Source organism: Megalobrama amblycephala, linkage group LG24, assembly GCF_018812025.1.
Source record: "Megalobrama amblycephala isolate DHTTF-2021 linkage group LG24, ASM1881202v1, whole genome shotgun sequence".
NCBI lineage: Eukaryota > Metazoa > Chordata > Actinopteri > Cypriniformes > Xenocyprididae > Megalobrama > Megalobrama amblycephala.
The window spans coordinates 17828427-17847206 of record NC_063067.1 but is presented as its reverse complement, the minus strand read 5'-3'; the positions used below and the strand labels follow the sequence as shown (position 1 = coordinate 17847206).

The following is an 18780-nucleotide window of genomic DNA, read 5'->3' as shown; positions in this document are numbered from 1 at the left end:
AACCTGTACATTCTGGCTGAGCCTTTAGAAATGCACAATTATTCTCGCAGACAAGCATTTTTTCACATTCTGTGGCTTCAGTTGTGTAACACCAATTCTCCATATGAGTCAACAAACATAAATCACTCTGCCACGCTTTTATTTTCTACCCCTTCCAACCCATTTTGCAAGAAAAACAAAACACAACTCATTTTTTTAATGCAATTTTAGTCACTATGGTAATTAAAATGTTCCCATTTGTTTGGATGCACTAAATTAAAACTGCAAACCTGAATTGTTTTTTATTGCTTTGCTGTACCACGGTGGTTTTGAAGGAGGCCCAGTCTCATTGGTGGATTAAATGCTTACTACTCTTCTCAGTCACGTGACTGATTGTGGTCTGAGTATCTCTTTAAATGCGAGCTCCATTGTCATCTAATCGTTCCTGACAGCTCTGACTATCACACAGCCTTGGAGGCCTGTCGGTTCGCTTGGACAAGCCACGTTGTGCCGCACTTCCCTTCGCCACCAGTAGATGGTGGTATTCATCTTCTGAGATGTACCCATAGAGCCGTAGGAGGCCAGGTTGCCCTGTCTTTGTCTCTTTCCTTGTCTGATCTCACTTCTTTAAACTTTCTCTGCCTTTTTTCTTCCTTTTACAAACTGTATCTCCCATACTGTGTTTTTTGGTTTTATTTAACACTGCTCTCCATCCAGTCGTTTCCGCCACCCTCAGAGTAATTGAGACAAGGCTCACCAAGCAAGAGGGTCACAGCACCAATTCTTCGCCTTTTTGAAGACCGCAAAACTGTTGATCCACAACGTGCAATAAGCGTCCTGAGCTATTGAATACAAGCCGTCGTGAGATGATAATGTCACCGGAATGTCACAATCTGTCTGCCGGTGGCATGGCCGTCCTCTCTGTGTCAAATTGTGCTTATGTCTAATCAACTAACCACCGGCAAGCACATTTCCCTTTTAATTGTCAATGTACTATACGTCTGTTAGCTAGTTTAGTGTAAGAGACGGTGGCACAAAATTGTATACTTTGATTGTGTGTGTGTGTGTGTGCTTAGGTGGGCGTCTGGAGCGGAGAGGGAAGACACTCGTCAGGGTTATGGCAGTCGTAGCTGACAAGAAGGCTCTTCCTTCCTCTCCATAAACCCCGCATTGTGCGGTTTGGACATGAGTGTGGCGTTGTTGCCATTGGTGCTGTTTTCATTTTGCTTCAATTAGCTAATTAGATATGAAGGGTGGTAGTGTCTCTGAAAATGAAGGACAAGGATCCAGCGTCGGGTTTAAGACCGCCTTTGTGTTTATCTATGAGCCGGATCGCAACGTGTTATTAGGATGTGCCACCAAGTCATGATAGGCTGCTATTAATTTATGCTCCGTTTCCTTTAGATTGTCTTGAAATCGGATGTTTGCTTTTTTCCCCCCAGGTTTTGTTATGAATTATACTGGCATTGAGTGTGTGTGTGTGTGTGTGTGTATGTGTGTGTGTTTACGCCCTGCTCATTTGCAACTCGGAGACATTTTGCACGGCCTGTCACCGAATGTCATCATTGACTGTAAAAGTAGAGAAAAAAATGCTTCAAATTACAGGAAAGCAGCACTGCATTAAAGAACAAAGAGGATCGATGGCAGTACATTAAACTTTATACAATTGGGGGGGAATCAACTAATTAAAATTGATTACTCTTGCTTTGTAAAAGTGTTTCTGAATTAAATTATTGTATGAAAACATTTTGACCAATTGAGGAGCTGAGGAAGTATCCATTACTGGATTACTGCTGGAATATTTGCGGTGAGCTGGGCTAAGTACTGTTTTTTTTTCCCCCTCGCTGCCGAGTCCAGGGACCACAGTTTCATCTTTCTGTCTCTTTCTCTGTCATACACACACATTTCACACATTTTTTTTTCTTTCAAAAAAATGGTTATATTTTTTTTTTAGTTAAATTTGACATTTAGACTTCAAGATTCCTGTTTAATTTTTTAAGTGTGATGTTTTTATTATTTATTAAGCAATATTAAATTAAATTAAATCATACTAAATTAGCTATGTGAGCTATTCTGTCTTATACACCTCTAGTACACACATTAAAAGATGTTTTTTTTTAAGAATGTCCAAAATTAATGGTAAAATACATAATAAAAAAATAAAATATTATTTTTAAAGCTGAACCACAATTTTAGACATCAAGATTCATGTCTGTTTTTTTAAATAAGTGTCACATTTGTTATCTTTTACTAAGCAAGTTATAGGCATCTTTTTTCTCTCTCCCTAAAGAGATCGAATTAAATGAACCCCATTTTTTTGGTCAAAAATATTTTAAAACCATACTAAATTAGCCATATGAACTGGTAGGTCTTATATAAAACACCTCAGTTAGCCGGCAAAATGCGTTGGAAGTGTAATTCCGGCACCACAGACACTTTGGCTCTCTCATTAGCGGAAACAAATGATCACATGTGAAAGCTGGACATATCTCCCAACAGTTAATAATAACGATTAAGATAAATTTGCCCCACATTAACAGAAATGTTTCCAGCAAATGCTCTGCTTTACCGTGTTCTATTGATTTACATGTTAAGAGGAAATATTTCAGGTCTGTAATCGAAAGTATTGAGTACTAGTTAGGCCAGTGTTACAGATTAGCCTGAGCTGAGTGAGGCAAGTCGCTGGCAAACGTCTGTGTTTGTTAAGCGCATATGCATTTGTGTGTGTTCAAATGCGTGTCAGTGCCGCCATAAACCTGTGACTTTCCATTAGGCTTAAATAACAGTATGGTTAATGAGAAGTTTTATATTTATTTATATATTCATAATATTTTACTATGTTTTAATTTTGTTCTTTTTAATACCAGTCTTTCCTGTGAATGTGAAATATGATATGCTGTTGATGTCATTAATTTGATAACAAATTATATATCATATTTTCCACAATACTGGAAATATAAGGAGAATTCTTAATTGTGATCATGGGTATTTCTGTAGTCTATATATACTTTCAATATATATATATACGTTAGAATTAGGCATATATATGCCTAAACATATTTATTTAGATAATGTATCATTTATAGAAAATGAAAATCCTGTAATACTTTTGCTTCTTATAACAAAACTTTCAACTGTCTTTTTCTCTGCTATTGTATTTATTGTTTTTTTTTGTTTTGTTTTGGTGGTAAACTTTGTTGTGACCTTTAAGTCGTCAAAGTTCAGAACATTCATAAAAAAATTGCCTGCGCCGTGATTTGAATATCAGAGCTGTAATCGCGGGTCTCTGTGCTCAATCCACTCGCAGCACATGGAAAATGTGTGTCGCTCTACTTTGTCATCAGTAATGGCTCTTTTTGCATATATCTATTTATCACGAATGTGACCTTTTGAAACTGGATTTGGTTGCATAAGGAAGATGGGTAAAGGCATAACTGACTGAGATATTCCCTTTTCATGCACTTTTTTCAGTAGTTCAAAGTCGTAAACAGACCGCACAGTTATGCTGAAGACCGGTTGGAGTGACTGCTAAGATTTTTGTTATGATGATGAGGGGGAGGCAGAACATTTTAAAGGGATAGGTCACCTAAAAATGAAAATTCTGTCAACATTTACTCACCCTCATGTCATTCCAAACCTGTATGAATTTCTTTCTTCTGTGGAATGCAAGAAAATATTTCGGAAAGTATCTCATAGTATCTATTTTTTTTTTTTTTTTCTCTCCATACAATGAAAGGCGGCAGCCCAATGTTGTTTTTGGCCCCCGTGGACTTTCACTGCATACATAAAACATTTGAAAATGTTTTCAAAATATCTTCTTTTGTGTTCCACAGCAGAGAAAAGTTTAAAATGGCATCAAATATTCCAAAAAATCACAATGAAAAGAAAGCAAAAATAAAACATGCTATATGAAGGATGGTAAAGGTTTATTGATGTATGTAATGTCTGTGTCGTGTGGGTGTGGAGTTGATCAGTAAGAATTGATTTCATACAGCTGTTTTAGATGAACTCTCTCTCTCATGCACACCCGGTTTGCTCTCGACTTCTCAGTGGGCTTTCCTCGATAAAGGTCATTTAAAGCGGAAGTTGTCATAATTAGAAGGGCATTTTAAGATCTAATTATAAAAGATTAAAAACACCATTTTGTGCATCAACCCATCAGGAGTTGAAAGGAATCTGACTGCAAGGAAACCCGCGTTGCAATTTCAGAGAGTCGGAGCGCTTAAAGCGTCCTAGATATCCATCTATGTCATGGAATCATTCATGAGAGAGGTTAATTAATATAGAAAGTCGACTACGGTCTCTTTCTCCCTCTCTCTTCTCCTGAAACCATTGTTTTGTAGGAATCTGAGACCAACCTAACACAATTGGATCAGTGTCTATTAGGCCTTTATTATATCAGGGGTGCTTCTTCACAAATGTACAGGGCAATTTGAAATGAATTGATTCACGCTGAGACTGGATCCCCAGACCTGCTAATGATTTCCTTTTAGCTTCCTTTACCCTTTCCTTTTAAGTGCCAACTGATGGCCCCCACCTTCTGCTGCGGTAGCTGTTGTCCTTTCTCACAGAGCGGTCATTACTGTCAACAGCCCTGTAGCCGACGATCAAACTTGTCTAAAACTTCATTTAAATTTGTGATTTGTCACTAAAGGACCGTGTCGATTTTGTTTTATTTTCTAATTGCAACAAAATCTAAGCACAGATATTTATGCATACATCATATGCGTTGACAGTGCTTCAAATTTAAGGAAATGTTATACTTTTTTTTTTTTTTTTTTTTTTTTAGCCATTGCAGATTTATGTAACTAATGAAACTGAATGAAATCTGTAAATTGTTGCATGTATTTTAAAACAAACAACCATTTTTTTTTTTTTTATCTGCTACTTTTAAATATTTTCTTACACACTACTTAAAATATCTTCATACATCAGAAGTGTTTGCATATGACGTCAAAATGATATCACTATATTTGCACGTATACATACGCATTTAACTATATATATTCTCCAATTGTAAAAGATCACTCTAGGTGTCTTTTAAGTGTACATTATTTGTATTTAAAACAAACATTTAACTTTTTTATGCAATATAAATATTTATTAATATATAAGAAAAAAAAATTTAAGGGGCTTTTGAGTTTGTTGCATCCCTCTTCTGCACAGACGAGGCACTTTTGGTGTCTCGATCACTTTTGTCAAGATCAAGATAATGAAATAAAACCTTTTTTCCCCCATCTACAACTGATTTAATCTTGTTTGGCTTAATAGTACTTTGGTAAAGGTGTTACCTTGAGTAATAGTATATTTCCCTGTTTGGCCTGTTTGCAAAATTGCATGTCAAGTCTTCCTTCTCATAGCTACTGGTTATATGGCAGCATTTATAAGCAAACCTCCTCTTTAATTCTTACAATCAGAATTCACCAGTTGTTCTTCAGATTACATTTTTAGGGTTATTAGGATAAATACAGGAAAATTGGGACAATTTTTGACATTAAACTGACTGTCATAATGTGGCGTGATTTATCTGAATTCACCCTGTGTAGACCAGATATTGAACTTTTAACTTGTTTAAAGGAGACTGAAATGATGAAAGCATCATACGAGGTTGGCTCTAAAAATTTGGCTTCCCTAATAGGACATTTATATTTTCTTCCCGATCAATATCATCGTGTTAAGAGGAACGTCCACCTCCTCCAAATTTAAGGCGAGTGTGAGGCAAAAGTGCTCTGTTAAAACTCGGTCCGATCCAAACTCAATAACCAACGTGGCGCGATTTGCGAGACCTTGTCCAGTCATCATGTTCGCAGCAGGCGTGTCTCCAGACGTGGCCCTTAATGTTGCTCGGCCCCTATGATTGAGTTTTCACCACTTTTTAGGTTGCACCTGACACTTGATCATTTATCTCATTTGTAAAGATTATCGGTTAGAACAGGGAGCACTTTCCGTGCATTAGCAATTTTAGCCTTACAAGAAACACTAGAAAATAATGGTTGATTAACAAAGAGTATTTACTGGTATTCAGCAAAGAAACATGCACCCACCTTATTAATTTGAGTTAATATTTTGCTTGCCAAACCAAATGTGTCTTGTACTGACACGCTGTGATACAGCTCTCCCCCTTAAAAGCACAATCGTGCGCTGCTACCTTATACGACAACGAGGGTGATCTATACGTCAATAAGTAGACAAGACTAAAATCTGTGCAATGTGGTTATAATTGATTGAGATGTCTGGGTGGAACTTGCATAAAGCAGCCGTGTCATCTGCAAAGAAAAGCACTTTTCTTCTCCCTGAAGAACAGACGTAACACTCTTGAAAAATAAATGGACATAGCCCTCATTTGTTATCCCACTTTGATCCCATCTTTTAGAGAAGTGTTTACAAGAATGCCGTGCCCCTTCTATCCAAGTAAAAGCTAGTCTCAATCACAAAAAGGAGTCCTATTCCAAGCCAAGGAGCCGCAATTTTGACCCTTTGTCTTTATGATCTTAAATGAAACATTCCTGCTCTTGTTTTTTCGCTGGCGGTGACTCAATTGAGTGTTCTTTTCCTGTAAAATGTGATTTACTGTACATGCAACATCATTTTTATGCACTGAATAAAGAAATTGATGGTTTATGCAGTTTATGTGGTGTTTATAGAGAGTGGGGAAAGAGTGTTTCTGGATTGTAAAAGGCACTTAATGTGTAATTTTTTTTTTTCCCCCCCAACAACTCAAAAACCTCATCCATTCAAATACTGATTTTCACTTGCGATTCATGTTTGAAGACTTCTCAGAACTGAGCTGAGCTGAACTGGTTCATTTATGAAGCAGGATGTGCTTCAGTTTGACGATGCAGACTTTGCAATTTTCTTGTCATAGTTTCCAGGTGACTAAATTTAATATGCCTTCAGCTTATATATAGCATGGTCAGAAATTAATGGCTGCCCGGGGCAAAAATGAGAGGGAAAAATAAAATAAAATTCAAAATGTGGGTGCCAAAATTAGCATACTTTTTTTTTTAATTGCAATATCCTGTATTATTTTTACATTAGTCATTTTTTCCATTAAATATTGCATAATTTCTGACACCGATTTAGAAATCCAGAAATTTCCCTACCCCTTGGGTAACAACTTTGCACCAGAAAGGTCATGTTAACGTAAAACGTCGCCCCTGATGTGTTCTGAAACCAGGTGTGACTAAGGTTGCGTTCTGCGGCAGACACTGACTCAGATATTTTGAAGACAAATGCGGCCTTCCTGCTTGCTTATTCCAATTATCGGAATCATAATCTCATGCCGTTCCCTAAATCGGCAGTGCCCCCCTTTTCGTCTTCCTTCTTCATCCAACAAAGTCAAAGTTGTTCCCCATAAATTTAAGCTGAAATCAATATGATGTGTTTTTGAAAGGAAAACCGGGTCCCCGACTCACTCTCTGTCTTGATTTGTCGCCACAGAATTATACAGCCGGCCCGACTATTACACATTCTTCTCAGCCTATTTTCAAAATGCAATCCTTTTGGATTGAAACAGGTCTTTAGTATATGCAATGCATTACCTAAAACGGATTACCACAGACAGCGCGCTCAATCACTTTTTATCTTTTGCCGCTTAAAGAAAAAGAACAGTAATCAAAACCTTTCAACCTATTAGAGGGATGACTTTTACAATTGAATCACAGGGACCACAGGTGCGATAACGAGGCGGCTCGGCTTTATCCTTGAGTGTGCGTTTCCCCCCTATCTCCAGATGTTATTTCATGTTTATCTGTTCTTTAAAAGCACCACTTCAGAGCCCGCACTTCAAATTCATGCTATAATGGTGTTTGAGGAGGAGACCCTTTTTTAATTCTAGGAGAAGCAAGCTAAAGTGGCAGATCAAGGTGCATCTCGAAGGAAAACACGATGGAATCGATGGGAACTGCGCTGCACTTCCGACTACACGTGTTCTGATGATATTTAATTTTCTAGTGCATTAACACTCAGTCATTACAACATGCAGCCTAGGTGATTTGATCATAATGCATTTTCTTCTTTAAGAATCGCTGAAGTTTTTAGCCAGGTATTCTGCCGTTATTAGATACAGATGGGCACTTCAGCATTAAGTATAGATTTTCAGTCCCTGCTCACTTAAGGCTAGGAGTTTGTCTTAAAGAGGATAATGGCAAATTAAACTCCATACCCCATTTGTTCAGCAAACCTTGATGGGATAATTTTATAACTGCTGATTCACTCATTTCCTAGATTTATCTCTAAAGTGGTTTGGTGGTCTGGCCTCCATATACTTATTGGGAGGGGGAAGGCTATTTTATAAGTTCCTGTTGTTGGCTGATGATATACCTTGGGGAGTTGGAAATGTACAACAATTCAGCCGCCTTGCAAGAATTCCTCTCATTTCCAGTGATGTTAATTTACTGATGACTTTCTATTATACTGATGAGCTCATTTCACGCTGCAAATGTAAGATTTTTTTTTTTTTTTTTTTCATCTTCGCAGATTGCCACGGCGGTGAGGTTTCTACAAAACCAGCAAGTTCGTCAAAGCCACCTGGCAACCAGGAAAGCTTTTTTAAAGAAAAAAGGTGAGTATCATCAGTATGTTCCTGAACCTAATGTGAAATATTGCGTTTTTACAGGCAGAACGGATACAATATGGCTCAAATCCATGACTTTGACCTTGAATTTAACCAACTAAATGCTTTCGTTATTTATTTTTTTTTCAGACATGAATAGAATCAAGTTAGTTAGTAAAGCCTTTTTGCAATGTTAGGTTAAAAGGACAGTTCACCACAAATTTATTTTTATAATTTAATATTTTTTTATACATCGTGGCATTTCAAACATTCTTTTTTTGTAGAAAGCAAAAAGAGAAGTTTTGAAGAATGTTCATGCTCCTCTCTTACTTTCTTTTACAATGAAAGTAAATGGGAGCTGATGCTGTTGAGTACTAAAATGGACCAAAAAAGTGCCACAAACGCATCAAAAAGACTAATATGACTAATATAAATCTTCTGAAGCCATATGAAAGGTTTATATGGCAAAGTGACATAAATTTGGTTTGGCAAATCTACCAGTTGTGTGGAAAAGAGCAGCTTTTACATTCTGCCATAAATATCTCTTTCTGTACCACTGAAGAAAGGCTTTCAGGTGAGTAAATTATGACAGAATTGTTATTTTTGGGCAAAGCATCCCTTTAAAGACGGCTCAGTTTAAGGAACAGCATGCAGTCCAGTGTCCCAAGATTTTCATGGGGTGAGGTCATTCGCTTTTAAGGGTCAGGGGTCGAGGCCATTGTTGCATGCCCTGGAGGGTCAGGTAGGGGTCGATCGGGCTTGATCCCAGCTGTGCGGATAAATGACCCATCAGTTGGGACGCTTCTTTGGGATCCAGAAAATTAATATTGACAAACCCTCCTGCACTTTCAATGGAATTGTCAATTATGCTACCTCCCAGCATTTTAAAGCTTTTACTTAATTTAGCTGTTATCATAAATATTAAAGCACTGGAATGCATCGGAAAGTTTTATCGACCAGAGAAGTAACGTGTTGTGAGCATACATATGCATTCACTCTAAATTCAGAGCAGTTTAGGTATCAATCAATATGTGTGTTTGATGCATAACCCACCACTATCTCTCCTATAGCACAAACCCCCTTTCAGATCAGATCACCGGCCTGAGTGTGTGCTGGATAGAAATCAATCCTTACGCTGTATTTTGATCTTTATTTTTTTTTTCTTTCAAAACCCAGCACTGAAAATGACATTGTGATGTTTTAGTGAATCACTTCGGGGGCGGCAGTGATGGAAACCGAGAAGCACAATGTAATCTGTCTCACTTTACGGCTTATTTGAGTGTTTTGCAAGCAGGTCTTAAAACTTTAAAATCAGTCACATAAAATGACGATCACTTCGGCGCTGAAATGCATATCATTTTTTAAAATAAAATATAGTCCTTCACAAAGGTCAGATTAGTTTTATCTTGATTACATTTAAGTTTAGCAAGGTCAGCATTGTCCTTTATAACACGATAACTCATCTGTCTCTGCGCGGTATTGATAATTGTAAGCCGAGCTGTGCTTATCCGACATACGAGTTTGCCTTTTAGTTCTTATTTGAAATGAAATTTGTTCTGTCGGGACTAATTAATGGTAAAGGCAGGTGTATTTGGCATACGACGGTGCTAGCAGAGGGGCAGAGGAAAGCGAGCCTAATAGCTCAATGACCGGTGTAGGTAACCGGAGACAAAATCCATAGATGCCGGCTGCTGTTGTTCACATCAGTGGCTTATTATGACTTCTCAATATCTTTTGCATTTTCCTCGGTCAGTGCTTCTCGTTAGCAGCAGATCGGCTTCATTTATAATTCACAGCTGGGTTATGTGGCTTAATATGCAGTATGTTCTTGGAGAAATGTGGTTATTTTGAATGCGTACGACTGAAATCGTATCCAGCTCCAGGTATTTGCAGGTCCTGAGCGATATGCATCATGTTTGTGTTTTGTAGCAAGTGTGTTTGGTGGTTCAAATGGATTTCTCAAAGGGGTCTACTGCTACATTAAATATTAATATGCTAGTGTGCCACTGTTTCATGATAGGTCAACCCCACCTCATGCCAACTGAAGTCAATAGTGTTCAATGGGTCCCTGTAATCCACATGAATGTGACTGTTTCATTATGCTTCCTGAAAAGGATATACAATCAAACCAGTATTTATTCTCACACCTTGAACATTTCATTCATTAATACAGTTTATTCACTATAGCTTAGACAAGATCTCAGAGTTAAACTGTGTCCGAAAAAATTAATCGTAATTATGTCAGATAGCACTTAAGCAAGGTCAGGTCAAAGTGTCTGAATAATTTTTGGGTATAATATGTCACAGTTTAATTTATTTTGCTATCCTCACTTACATAAATGAATTTTGCACCCACTAGTAAAAGTATATCAAAAATGTCTGAATAATTTTTGGTTTGACTGTATAATTAATATATTCCCTCTCTCTAAAGATTTATTTATCTATCTATCTATCTATTTTAAATTTATTTTTATTTATTTAATTTTTTAAAAGAAAATGTACAGTGTGCTCCAGAAGTCTGATTGATAAATCAGAATGCTTTGCACTTTTTTAGTTACTTTAAGTACTAATTCTTGTTTTTTTTTTTTTTTTTTTTCATTTTTAGTTCTTTATTTTTAATTAATTATAGTATACGCATATAAAATTGAGAGAAAAACATTTTATTTTAATGTTTTATTACTATTTGACGTGTCCTACTTTTTCTTAAGCTGCACGAATTCCAGAAATCTGTGTAAAACACAATGATCACGTGATTTCAGATCCCAGTGTGTTTGTGTTACTTATAATTCATACATACATGTTTCTGTGTAAACGTATCCGTTTTGTACGTGTGCATAATGTATATTTAGATTGACTTTGACCCCTCAGAACAGCAAAACCAGGTTGTAATAGGGAACACAGTGAACTCAGGACTATCATGGCAATGTGCCCCCAGGGTGTGTTTGAACATCAATAGATCTATAGCTGGAAGACTCTGCCTTGTGCTATTGCTATTCTAATTTGATGTTGTATTTTTTATGCGGACATTTGGAGATCTTCGAGCGAGGACACTATTTCCAGGTCACTAGCCTTTTAATTACCGACCCTTGTAACCGAGAGGTTATTGATAGAACTCGGAGCACAAAGCTGTTTACAACCACAGCGGACGAGTTATCATCAACGCTTCAAGTTTAATTTCTTACATTTTCTCTGCTCGCTCATGCAATTTTGGGTGGGACGCAGCTGCTTACACCCCGAGGACGACTTCGCTGTGATATTGCCACTTGTCACGTAGTTATGAAAATATGCTAAACATTGGAATAGACAACTATTCAATATCCTCTCAATGAACGTTCCCGATAGGACGATCAGACAGCTTAATTAAGCCAGTGTGATTTAGGAATGATTTGTAAGTACTGTACGCACCGTTCATAATGCTTGCTGTTAAGGACGGGTTTCGGATTAAAGTCACAATGACTCTTTTGTTTTAATTGTGGTTCGCAATCAGCAACCTTTTGTCAACATGCAAAGGTTTTTTTTTTTTTTTTTTTTTTTTTACTAGTCCCTCAAATGGCAGAAGTGCGCAGGCTTTAAAGTGAGCCATCTGTAAATTTGCATGTGTTGGAAAATCGTCTTGTGTCAGCACGGAGCCATTTCTACTGAGCTTCACCTTCAACAATGTAATTATGTCACAATGTTGTATCACTCTGAAAGCAACTCGTGCAATTTGAAGGGTAGGAGGGAGACTAATCTAGAAGCAAAGTGCTGAGTAATCTTAAGCCAATTTCTCCTTATTAAATTTCTCCTGAAATTTACCATTTTCCCAGTGCCCTGCTGAGCTCACAGAAGCAATTTTAACCTGCTGCTCTGTGTGTTGTTCGTGCAGTGTTTTCAGTGCCATTCCCGGAGTTTGCTTGAAAGTTTAATTTGATTAACATTGTTCATATTAAAGCATGCCTTAAAAAAAACCTAGCTGAAATAACGGATCAGTGGTTATGAAGGTGACCTTTAATTTTCACTGTTTATGGCTAATACCTATTAATTAGGGATGGGGTTAAGCTAAGGTCATTGTAATAATTGCTAAATGCAGGAACAATTTCTTCAATAGTAATGGTTGATGTACTCGTCTAGATTATGTTTGGCATTTAAGAATTTTGTCTGTAATCCACAATATAGTTTTGTGCACCATTGCTTCATTTAACCATTTGTGCACACTGCTTTCTTTGCATTTTATAGACACTGATAAGTGCTTTACAACAGTTTTCCCCATTGTTTCTTATATACATACAGTATGGCCTTAACCACATATCACTAAGCCTTAAGTACCCCTTCATTGGCCAAAAATGTGTCCCTTTTAAACTCAATGTACTGTATATAATTTAGCATTATCTTTAATATTATTAAAGTGGCATTATTACAATGAATCACTTTTAAACTAAAAGCAATCAATACTGTGGGTGAAAAATAGACTTACCCAGTTGCTTCCTTTCAAACTGAAGCAGTAGGAGGAATATAGGCTAGAAGTTGATATTTTATAACTGCATTTAGTTTGTTATTGGTCGGTTTTATAGCCTGAGACATTTGATGGGATGAAAATATGAAAGAGTGGTGTATTGTTTTGAATTGTGAGATGAGTAAAGAGCACTTTTGCAGAAATTTACCTCACAAATTGCCTGCATGTACACCTATTATTATATAGTTATATATAGTTATATTTCTTAACTACATAAAATTGCATATATTTTAGTTTTAAAAATGTCAACCAATTAAAAAAATAATTAATTTGATTGATAGATTGATTGATTTTAATTACATTAAAATGTCAAAAAAAAATTGGGGCTTTTATGCCTTTATTTGATAGGACATTATGAGATTATAAAAAGAGGAGAAAGGGAAACAGGATCAGGAAAGGACATGAAGGAGTGTTTTTTTACGTTGTAACATAATTTCTGTTTTATAGGTTCAACAAAACATTATTATCTTTTCAAGTACTGACTGGTTGGTATTCAGTATAAGGTCAAATCATAAGGTCACGTTGTTGATCTGTCCATCCTGATGTAAGTAAATAAGAGGAGCATTATGGAAGTTACAAAGATCAGATTTTGGGTTGGTCACTTCCCCCCAAACAAAGACACCTAAATATCCATCCATCTTAATTTCTAATACAGTTTAATGGCATATTTATGTAAATATTTTCCAGTTTTGCTCCATATTAATGGTGAGAAATGTCAAAGCCCCCATAAAATAAAACAATACCATCTTCTGGTGGAGTGGGGAGTTAAATTGGATTCCTGCAGCAAGCAGCCATACTGGCGGGCAGCTGATGAAGGGGAAAATAGGAAGCACTTTGATTACATGTTGCAGCGTCTTTACACAACAATCTCTCCTACACGTATTATTTACATGCCGTTATGCTCTAATCCGTGCTGAAGGATACCTCCATGATTTCCACCCCTTTCACTCTCTCTCAGTATTTCTGTCTCCCCCTCTTTTCAAGGGGAATGTGATTGGTCTCAGTAAGCATTCAGAGATATGTGGTAATGTTTTCTAAGCAGGTCATTTTACAGTGTAAATTGTGAATTACTGATCTCCCAGCACATCATTACATCACTCTTTGATTGGGCTTTCCAAATGTGGGTGTATATGTACTTATTATCTAGGCTTGCGTTAATTGTATGAGCTGTCCTTAAGGAAAGGTGGTTTAGAGAAACTTCATGTAATCACTACACTGTAATTACTGTGGTCTGTACAATTTTACCAATAATTTCCAAAATTATCGTACTGAGAACTTGTTTTCTGGCAGGTTATGGCTCTATATCTATATCTCATTATCTTGATTTTCGTATCATTCGATGTACACTAACAAGCATGTGGATTTAGTGATGTAAACTTATTGGGTAGCACTCTCCAGTCCCTTTACAGTGTTTTCAGTGACTGTTTTCAGATGCATTTCTATATTTTGATTAAAGATTTTATTAATTTATTTAAAATATATATTTTTTTATTTTATGTTTCTATCACTGATACACCAATGTTTTATAAATCACTCTTCGGCTGTGCTACTGCTGAATTCACAGCACCATGGCAGAATACTTTTTGTTGTAGCTTTCTTCTAAGTTTTCAGTATAAATTGAATGTTTTGTGAACTGTTGACTCTTAACCCTCAGGGGTCTGAGGATTTTTGGGCCCCTGGAGAAGTTTTGACATGCCCTGACATTTGTGCTTTTTTCAGTTGTTCATAAACATATTAATGGAAAAAGTGTCATTACACTGTATTCAGCACAAACTAGGCTACAATAATATGTGAGTAACATGTATGTACATGTTTGTGTTTTTGAAGGAATAACGTTTATGCGTGGTTATTGAAAAAACAAAAAACTTAACTCACTGAAATAAAGCCAAAAAATATATATTAAATCTGTTCACAAGACTTCTGGGTATTGGAGGTTGTAGACTAGAGTTTTTGCTTCAAAATGATGTAAAATTATCCAGCCTACTTGTTCATATAAAACAATAGAGGGATTTACATTTTCTAAAACATCTTTGGTCAAGAAACACAGTATGCGTGGAGGCGTGAATCATCATGAATAATGGGTGATTCTCACCTGAGAAGACAAAAGAATCGCATAAAGAGCTCTAATGACCTGCATAATAATGAGCTCTTTCAGTCAGGTAGGCTGTGAAAAACCCCTCTGTGATCATGTCTCAAGCTCATCATGGTGTATATCAAACATACAGAAAAAACAGCAATACTGTGAAATACTATTACAATTTAAAATAATGGTATTCTATTATATACTTTAAAATTTGCATTTCTGTGATGCAAAGTGTCTGAACAATTATGTTACCTCTATGGCATTTCATATAGGCTTTTAGCTTAAAAGCATGCACTGGTAAGAAAAAAACCGCAGTGGTATCGCCGGCGTGACCGCCGACCCGAGGGAGTTAATGGTGCAGTATGTGATTTCTCAAAATCGCTGTTGAACACTGTTAATATTTGAAATCAACCCAAACAAATACACCACTCCCTTCATTGCTCCGCCCCCAAAAAGCATGAACACGCCACGGAAGAGTGTCTCTGAAGCGAAGCAAAATAATGCTTCTCGAAAAATTAAGCGAAGATGATGAATGAACGACAAGGAAGCACTTACAGTACACAAGAGTAAATATAAGCAAGAGTCTGTTGTTCGTTGTCTCCAGCAGCACACCAGCTCCAGACTTTACACTCAAAACCAATGTTACTCACGTATGGAGCAGAAACAACCCAACCTCGACGTCCGTTTTCAGGCCTTCCCGCTTGGGTTTCTCAAGCGTTGGAAAGCTTTTCTAATATTAACGTGGGTCCTAAAGCTCTTGCCTGATCATATCTATTCTTTTTCCAGTGATATTTCTCTGAGCTTTTCTCTTTTGTAATGTCTCTCAGCCATCTTTCTTTCTTAAGTATTTCTTCAAATCTCCCTCTTGCACAGCTCATTCTCTCCTCTTGCATCATGAATTGACACGCCCCACACTGCTGATTGGCTACAAGTGTATTGTGCTGCTCGGTCCAATCCACTTTCAACAGTGTTTTTAAAAAAATTGCTTACTGCACCTTTAAAAGCTTGTTCTTTTTAATGAATTGGCCAAAAACACTTGAAGAATTAGTCTTAAACTCATGCGTCATCTGTGACTCAAAGAATCAAAATTTGTGACTTGACAAGTTAAACTTCTTTTAACTCGAGCGCTGCATTTTTAGAATTCTCATTCACGCATTGCAAAAGATGCAAGATGCGAACACAATGGTCAAAGGTGTTCGTCTAGTTCAGGTTTTCATAGAAAAAACAATGGAAAAGCAGCTCAGTGGAATACAAAAACACGTGCTGTGTGAAAGGCCCCTTATTGTGTGCGCTTGACAACATTTAGTTAAGCGTACACACATTCTCAACAGAGTTTTGATTCTAATAAATGATATTTTAATTATGAACAACATTAAATTGTGTTCTCACTCAGGGGAAATCACTAAAAATGAAGTGTGCCCGCTGATATGTTGTTATCTTTAAAACTACAGGCTGAATTTTTCAGCTGACTGCTAGTTGGCAGCGGTACAGATTTTACTGTCCTTCATTTACTGTCTTCACGTTGTGTAATCAGGCATGTAATACTGTTTTTCCTTAGCTTTTCCAACAGAGAAAGTCATGGATTTTTCTATGTTGTCCTGTCACTAACTTTACCCAGTAGCTTCCTGTAAACCTGTACGTGGACATCCGAGTGAGACACGAGCTCGGTGCTCAGATCTCTGACCTCACTAGTGTTCTTCCTGTAGCCATTTCATTATGCTCAAAGGGCCATGAGGGACACTGGTGCACTGCAGGTGTAATACCGCTCATGCTATGAAGGTAAAGAAATGGTTCATCATCCCTGATATTAATAGGAAGGAGTTTGCAAGTAAGGTGATGCGACTCACCTCTTGGACAGGAATGGCAATGACCAAGGCCTGCATAAAAGACAAAGGGATTGATGTGGTTATAAATTACTCCACGGCGCCACCTAGGCCAGTCGCTTTTCACTTTGTCATCAGGAGACGGCGATAAAGCAGGAAAATGACCAGAGTCCTCTCTTTTTTTTTAATACATAAATGAATACGCTATGAGAGCGGTCATTATTTAAGGCATGCAATCATGTGGGACATGGACTTGACATGTGAAATCTCACAGAAACGCTCTCGGTGACCTCCATCTTTACGACCTTAAGTATTTTTCTTGTTGTTCAGTCTGGTACTATTATAATAAGAAGAAATAATCACCAAGTGATTTCATCCAAGCCTTGTTGGTCTGCTGAAAAAAGAGCAGCCACCTTTGACAGCCTTTCAGTAAGCAATTTTATAATTGTCCCTGTGAGCTTGTTCATACCCTATGAAGTTCACAAGTGCCAAAATTGGAGAACTGCACTTTATGGCTGGATGAGTCGCCTCATCACTCTTTAAAAAAAGGGTGGAAAAAAAAAACATCCTGAAAATAAGAGCCCAGAAAATAGAGCCATAAATAATACAGAGAGCAATGGGTTTTCCTTTAAATAAATACCGATCAGGTTTATGTTGAAAGACAATAGAAAACGTAGCCCAGATATGCAGTTTACAGTATTTATAGCTGTAATATCGTGGTGCCACCACCGTAATTTCATGCCCCAATGAGAATGGCAAGGTCAAAGCAAATGCTTCGACTGAGCATCTGCTAATACGGTGACTCATAAACAGGCTCTGCGTGTATCAGGTGCACCAAATAATACAGTATAATGAAATACAGAATAGCTTTCCATTATTGTTCTTTTTTTTAACGGTGTCGTCATTAGATGTAATTTATGTCTTAAAAAAATTCATCTACCGGCGGGTCGATCTGAAATGGAGGTCCGAGGGGTCATTCCACAGGTTTTGGAAACTGTAATAAATTTCTTGTTTCCTTTTTGTGTCCTTTTCCTTTTATATGTAAAATTCACTCTTGTTGTCCTTCTTTTAAATTGGATCTCAAAGGTCTTTCATTTGTCGTCCCATTTTCTTTGTAATAAAGGCATCAGAGGAGACAAAACAGCTGAGTGAGTCCGAAAACCCAAAAGAAAAGCAAACGCGTTAATGAATTTGCATGCATCTTATTCGGATGCACGGGCGGACCACTTTGTAGTTGCGCAGTGGGTGCTATTTAAGAATTCAAATGACATTACAAATATGTACATATTTGTTCATTACGTCCTTAGAAAACGACCTGTTCGTTCTGAGGTGAACTCATGAAAACGTGAACTTCCTGAGGGCGTCTTTACGGTGAGGTGAGTGAGAGGAAATGAGAGGGGGGCCTCCAAGTCTCATTCAATAGTCTGCCACCAAGCAGTCTGGTATGGTCAGATGAATAAGGAGTCCAGGGACACATTATTGCTTATTGGACAGTACAGGCTGACTGCACCAGCTCAGCACATGGCCGTGGCTGCTTCCTGGCACTTTGAATGCCATGCAAGACAGGATGACCAATATTTGCCTTAAATTATTCAACATTTTTTCAGGGCCATTTCAACCTCCACAGAAACTGCCCTTCTTTTAACTTTGACCTCAATCTAGAGATTTCCGCAAGAGAGGTAAAACTGGCTACATGGTCATTTTAATGAAAATGGTGGCGGTATAAATTTTGTTAATATCATTCTTGACAGTAAGGGAGAATATGGTTATATGTAGAGAGATCGGTGTCATAAATTCTGGACGTTAACGTTTTGCTGCTGTGTCCTCTTGCTATCTCAGTGGAAACTGC

The 18780-nt window shown here is 37.3% G+C and overlaps 1 protein-coding gene across 2 annotated transcripts in view; it reads left to right on the top strand.

Moving 5' to 3' along the window:
* Nucleotides 1-18780, top strand: part of pex14 (peroxisomal biogenesis factor 14) — an 85654-nt gene that overhangs the window by 29085 nt on the left and 37789 nt on the right. For both annotated transcript variants that reach the window (XM_048179294.1, XM_048179293.1), the window contains exon 3: nt 8458-8542. In XM_048179294.1, the coding sequence (XP_048035251.1) occupies nt 8458-8542 (85 nt within the window). The remainder of the gene's footprint in view (nt 1-8457; nt 8543-18780) is intronic.